This window comes from Cibotium barometz, chromosome 53 (genome assembly GCF_041138505.1).
Source record: "Cibotium barometz isolate CiBa-2024 chromosome 53, ASM4113850v1, whole genome shotgun sequence".
NCBI lineage: Eukaryota > Viridiplantae > Streptophyta > Polypodiopsida > Cyatheales > Cibotiaceae > Cibotium > Cibotium barometz.
In genome coordinates, this window is record NC_141098.1 from 5058835 (window position 1) to 5066151 (window position 7317).

The window sequence follows — 7317 nt, forward strand, 5'->3', positions numbered from 1 at the left end:
ACTGAAAGTGAAAAGACTTATAGACGACTTGACTCTATTGGAGCTTCAATTGATGAAGATGACTTGGTGGTAATCACATTGAATGGTCTTGGCAAAGACTATGATTAGTTTTGGACGACTATATCTAAACTCGAGAAAGCTTCGCAAACTTTTTGGACCTTATAGTCCTTCTGATCACTAAGGATATGAATGTTGAGGGTAAATCATCTTTTGAAAATATGCAGGAGCAGGCCTTTTACACGGATAGAGGTAAAGGTAGAGGAAGACGTCAAGGTGTAGGCTATTTTAGGAAGAAAAATCAAGGTCAGCACAACAACATGAATCTAATGCACAAATAAGTGGAAGAGGCCATTGTAGAGGTAGCAGAAGCTAGAGGACGAGGTGGATGGCAAAGAAATCAAAGTGCAAATAACATGGAGTAGTGCTATAATTGTGGTAAACTAAGGCATATAGCAAAGGACTACTATAAAAGTAAATTGGCATTAAAGCTGGGGTAGCAAGGGAACTATGCATCTTTAACAAGAAAACCAAAGGTATATAGTAAGGGACTGCTATAGAAAGCAAAATGACATTAAAAGTGGGAAGTTATAACAAGGGAACTATGCATCATTAAGTAAGCAAGTTGAAGAAATAAGTAAGAAGATTTTTGTAATGTAGCATATGCTTAGTTCCACGATCGTAGATGCATGGAATCCTTGAGATATATGGTATGTTGATTTAGGTGCTTCTTACCACCATGACCAATCATGGTGAATGGTTTAAAGATATGCAAAAAAATAAAAACCCGAGGTATGTGGAAATAGGTGGTGATATTATGCATTCTACTATCCATGTTGATCATTGTTTATGTAGGATAGCAAAATGAAGTATCTCGCATGGATATTATATAGAAGATTTCAATAACCAATGTTGCATGGTTGCAAAGGGAAATAGAATTGGCAGAATGTTTACATTAGATGTAAACATACATGAAGTGAAGGTTGTCATGGTTGCACATGGTACATGTGTGGTTTTAGACATTGACATTTGGTATAAACACATTGATCTTATTAATATTCGTGGGCTAGTGTTTACAGTTTTCCAAAGTTCAAAGTGGATAGAATACACAAAGTATGTGAAGCATATTAATTGGGGGAAATAGTCTAAGCATGCATTTTCACATGATAAGAATGTAAGTTAAAGACCTTTATATGTGGTGCATTCTGATGTTTAGGGGACCAACAAAGATGACATCAATCAAAGGATGCCACTACTATGTATCTTTCATTGATGAGATTGCACTAGGAAGGTGTGGGCATACTTCATGGAAGAGAAAAAGTGAAGTGCTCACACACTTTTAGAGCTTCAAGGCTATGGTTGAGAAAGAGAAAGGCATACATATAAAATGCATATGAGCATATGGTGGGGGAAAATATCTCTCCAATGAATTCACTAATTATCTAAGAGAGCACGGGATAAAGATGTAGTTTACATGTAGGTACAACCCACAACAAAATGGGGTTACACAAGGGAAGAATGGGCATATTGCAAAAGTTACTTGATGAATGTGAAAGAAATGCCTCACTATTTTTAGGGTGAAATCATATTACGAAGAGAATCCCCAGTGCATCAAATTATCTGTGTGGATATCTTCGGCGACCTAGAGCCCGAGCACCGTATCGTCAGCACCCTCTAGGATCCTTTGCAGGTCACCTAGCGCTTCACTCTCATAGGCCGCTTCCTTGGTCCCTCATCCACCGTACCGGAAGCTCACCATTTAAATCGAACCGAGGCTGGTCAAGACCTCGCCCAACCTTGCTATGCAAGATGTCCTCCGTTGACTCTCCCTCAGCTGTTGCAACTTTATTAGATAGGTCCACGACCTCATTCACAAGACGATCAAAATGCTTCCCCAGCATTTTTGACATAAAACAGTAATTTAAAAATAGGTCATAAATACAATTTCTATAACAAACTCTCGTCTTTCCACATTGTTCCACATCAATCCTCATTTATTTCATATATGTATTCCCATTCTCATCACATCATTTTCCATCTCATCACATGTGTTCTCATTTATCCGCATCAGATCTCATCCACTCGCATCTACCCATATCCACATCTCATCACATCATATTCATTCACATCACATATCACATCTATCCCAATTTACATCACATCTCATTTATTCACATCCTGATTCACATGACATCACATCTCATTCATTCACATCTCGATTCATATCACATCACATTTATTCACGTCCATCACATTCATTTACATCACATCCATCACATTCATTTACATCACATCCATCACATCACATTCATTCATCACATTCATTCATTCATATCCACCACATTCATTCTCATAACCATCCCATCACATACATTCTATCCACATTATATCACATCACTTCTGTCCACATCATATCTCATTCATACACATCTCATCTCATTCATCCACATCCATCCAATCGTTCACATGTACGACTACTCACATCTATCCATACATTCATATCTATCACTTCACATCCACATATATTCATGTCACATCACATCTCTTTACATCATATCACATTCTTTCACATCCACATCCACATCCACATCCACATCCATTCTTTCACATACTCATCCACATCCATTCTTCACATACACATCCACATACATTCTTCACATACACATCCATATCCATTCTTCTCATACACATCTACATCGATTCTTCACATACACATTGACATCCATTCTTCACATCCCATATCATTTATTTACATCCCGATTCCCATGACATCACATCTCATTCATTCACATCCCGTTTCACATCACTTTACATCTCATTCATTCATTCATTCACATCTATCTTGATTCACATGTTATCACATCTCATTCATTCACATCCCGATTCACATCACATTACATCTCATCCATTCATTCACATCTATCTGATTCACATCGCATCTCATAACATCTATTCACATCACATATCATCACATCTATTCACATCACATCTCATTTCTATGCAGTTTTTAGTTTGATTTTGTTTTGAATACAAGGAGTATTTCTTGAATCAGTATCCTTAAAACTTCTTGATCGAAATTCTGAATTTCATACCAGAATTCCTCGAATTCTATAACCTTGATCCACAGATCAATTTGAAGGGTCTCAAACTTAGTTTCACATTTGGTGAGAGTTTTGAGTGTATTTTTCTAAACTGGTCACACCTTCTTTCCTCAAAACTGACGAAAGAGTTTGGTCTTGGTCATAGTCTCATTCACGGTTCGAGTCGGATAAGATTCTTCGTGATCTATCTTTCTCGAAAAGATTTGATAATTCAGTTACTATTTTACTGAATTTCTTTATGCATCTATTTATGCATAAAAATCATTTTTTATAAGAATAACGTTTTTACAATAAAAAATTCCTTTATGCATCTTTTTATGCATAAAAATTTATTTTAATGAGAATAACACTTGTGTAATAAAAAAAATTTCTTTATGCATCTTTCTATGCATAAAAATCAAATTTAATGAGAATAACACTTTTGTAATAAAAAAATTTCCTTTATACATCTTTCTATGCATAAAAATCAATTTTAATGAGAATAACACTTTTGTAATAAAATTTTTTCCTTTACGCATCTTTATATGCATAAAAATCAAATTTAATGAGAATAACACTTTTATAATTAAAAAAATTTCTTTATTTATCTTTCTATGCATAAAAATCAAATTTAATAAGAATAACACTTTTATAATTAAAAAATTTCCTTTATGTATCTTTCTATGCATAAAAATCAAATTTAATGAGAATACATAAAATTAAAAAAAATTCCATTATGCATCTTTCTATGCATAGAAATTAGATTTAATGAGAATAACACTTTTATAATAAAAAAATTTCTTTATGCATCTTTCTATGCATAAAAATTAAATTTAATGAGAATAACACTTTTATAATAAAAAAATTTCCTTTATGCATCTTTCTATGCATAAAAATCAAATTTAATGAGAATAACACTTTTATAATTAAAAAAAATTCCATTATGCATCTTTCTATGCATAGAAATTAAATTTAATGAGAATAACACTTTTGTAATAAAATAATTCCTTTATGCATCTTTCTATGCATAAAAATCAAATTTAATAATTAATATTAGTGATATAAATGGTGGGAATTACTCTTTTGGAATAACATAAAAACAAACTTTCTTTTCCACAAAATTCTAGAAAATTTTGCCATAACCTCCTTTGTATGGCTGACCATTTCTCATTTTTATCATTCTATTTTAACTTAAATTAACATAAATTAGATTCATAGAACTCTAATCTACACAATTTTCTAAAATTCAAGAGAGTAAACAATAAGAAGAGTTTAATTAATCCCTTAGTTAATATTTCTAGGATTAAGAAAGGCTGGAATGTAAAGAAGAGAAGGGGGTGGCCTTTTCATCAAGGCATAGCATTTGAATTTTATTCAATTAACTGTAAAACATAAAAATCAAGAAAACCATAGATTTAGAATTTGTAAATAAGTAAGAATATTAACTTACATAGAGCTTGCAAGCTCTCCCTTTGGCTTGAGGGATTGAGGATTCTACTCTTGTTTGAAGCAAGAGTGGCCACCAATTCACTTTGGAGAGGATTAGGTCAAAACAATTGAATTATTAAAAAATTCAATGTAGATGGCTCAGGACGACAGGAGCAGAGTAACAGTGCATAAACACCATTAAGCTTTTACAAAGGGGGAGGCTTCTTTTTCTAGGAAAAAGTGAGCCTCTAACCAAGCAAACTGATTCTAGAATTTTCCAGATCAGTTTGGTCAATTTTTGACCATTTTTGGATCAGTTCACCTTACTTTTTGGATCTAGTTTTGAAATAGGAGAGAGGAGAGATGAAATATCTCATTTTATTGATTTAAAATTGGGGTAATGATGAGAAGAAAGGTGCCGGGGATGGTCAAAAAGCGAGCCAAGAGCAGCGAGCACAAAGCAATGAGTAGAGCTCATGTTCTTGTGAAAGTGAGCAGGTAGGGGCATGGTATGATGTTAAGCGAGCATGAAATGTTAAAGAGAAGAGTGGAACCACAGTGCAATTCTGTAGCAATCAAACAAAGAAGACATGAAATGTTCTAAAATGACCATTGCAATAATTTTTTTTTCGAACCAATGGTGCAGATACAAAAAATCACTATTAAACCCATATTGCTTGGCTCGCTAAAAAGATGTTGAATCTATAGTATTCACAATGTTGGAGAGCCATTAGCAAACAAAAGACAATAGATAGGAAAATTTATAAAATAACCAAAACATTTCCAAAACAATATCTAATAAACTCGGCAGCTGGTATGACATGACCCCCATACATATTTCAACTAAAGTGGGTTGCAGGTTCCTAAAGCTGTTGAGGATGACTTCTAATAGACTTAGTTAGCATGTCTTTTACAATTCTCTCAGAAATACAAACTTGATGAATATGCATATTGTTGTTCACATCCTGTCCAAGAATCATTAAGAACACAAAGTATATGTGCTTGCATGCAAGATATGGTCTTTTCTTGGCCACTCTATCTCTGAACTCCACACATGAACACATTGGATTCTTCTGAATAGTGACCTCTATCAGAGGTGTGTCTTGGCTCCCATTGGTCAATGGATTAATACTAAATGTTTCCTTTACCCCTTCTATATGTATATGGCTGCCTACAACTTCTGCATGCATATCTAAGGCCGCAGTGATTTGACCAAATGCAGCCTTTGAAATTCCTCGTCGATATGGAAATTGTTTCACCTCCTTATTTGTCTCGCTAGTGCCTTTTGCAAGCTCCTTTTCTAGAAAAAACTCAAGAGGAATACCAATGTCATATCCTGCTCTAATAAGCTTGCAGGCTTCTTTCACTTGTAACTTGGTACCTTTAGCAATGGGCCAAACACAAGGGACATCCTCTGGTGGATGTAATATTGTCTTTGTAATTTTCCAAGTGTGCCTAACATCTGTATTACAAAAATAGCAATACTTCTCCTTTTTCCAGGAGGATAGTTGACAATCACTCCAAAAACAAGGACTGACATCACCCCCTCGCAACCTTGAGCTACACTTTTTCCCCGATGCCCAGTGGTTGCACTCAACTCGATTCACTGTTGGTATCCTCCGCAAGGCCCACTTTGTATCATGCACATCACTTTCAAGGCTCTCTAAAACTTTGCATTGCTCATCGACCTCTATTGCAGGCTCTAACCTCTCTCTTGTCACATAGTTAAACTCAGGCCTATGGCTAGAGTTGCCAAAGTTTTCTTCTGTCGAGTCATGTAGTGGCCTTTTGGCTCGAATAGTTTTATTCTCACCCTTGAATTTTACCCTATTTGAAAACATAGGGGTCCCCGCCACTGCATCATCCACTGTTCGTGAGGTAGCTATTGGGGATGGACTTGCTTTCTGTCGAGAAAGAGCTCTCTCAACCAAAAGCTCCAATGTAGGCCCACAACCTGTGTATTTTCCTTCCAAGAAAGCCCTTTGTCTGGCACATTGGAAGTAAGCATTGATTAGATCTGTCACACAAGCATCATAAAGACTAATCTTTTGCCTATACCCCTCCCCTGCCACAGCTTGCATGCTTGGTCTCTGACATATTTGTCCTTGGGACAAGAGCATTGACAATAGGCTCTCCATCCTACAAGAGTGGTAGAAATTGATTAAAAACAATGCAGTGCACATAAGTAGGAGGCACACAATAATACAATGAATAATCTCTTACAAACATTACCTTTAAAATGAAATGACCCCATCGACTAACCCTATAGTGCCACCAGCGAAGAAGCTTAGGGATGTTTCTATTAGCTGCCTTCCCAGTTGCCCACCATGCTCGTATCCTGCGAAATTGCTGAAGGGCACTTTCTTTGTTTGGGGCAGTCCTCCACTTCTCACACATCTCCCTGTGCTTTTCTTGATGTGGGCTATAGATGTACCTCTGCGTGTGGACACGAAGGTTGTCTTCCCAATGCCATAAACATGACCTTTCCCTTTCAATCATCTCCTTTCCGTCGTTGAAGACACGTCTCACTGCATTCCAGTTAGCGCCAGCCTCATCCGCCATAAACCCAAAAAAATTTGCTACCTTCCCTGTGTGCTCCACCATTACCAAATTCATATTTTCCCAAAACATGACTTGAGCATCCTCATCCTCTTCTCTAAATTCACAAGTTGCTATTGTCAATAGCTCACCAATCCTGCATGCCACAAATGGAAACAGAGTTATATTAAAGACACAAATTAAGCAATGCTCTCTACCGCTTGTAACTTACATGTGGTCATAAACATGTGCTCCCATTGTATGCCATCCAGTA

The 7317-nt window shown here is 35.9% G+C and overlaps 1 protein-coding gene across 1 annotated transcript; it reads right to left on the reverse strand.

The window, feature by feature from the left end:
* Positions 1 to 4455: 4455 nt before the first annotated feature.
* LOC147608219 (uncharacterized) lies at positions 4456 to 7317 on the reverse strand. Its single transcript, XM_086789045.1, has 3 exons — positions 7276 to 7317; positions 6832 to 7200; positions 4456 to 4459 (listed from the first exon to the last, which is right to left on the reverse strand). The coding sequence occupies exons 1-3, from the start codon at positions 7299 to 7301 to the stop codon at positions 4456 to 4458; spliced, it is 399 nt and encodes a 132-aa protein (XP_086645171.1). The 5' UTR covers positions 7302 to 7317.

Excerpts from the sequence above, each read along its gene's own strand:
- LOC147608219 (XM_086789045.1), bottom strand. The coding sequence starts at position 7,301 with ATGGGAGCACATGTTTATGACCACAT. Across the intron at positions 7,201-7,275 it reads GCACATGTTTATGACCACAT|GATTGGTGAGCTATTGACAA; the intron begins GTAAGTTACAAG and ends TGTGGCATGCAG.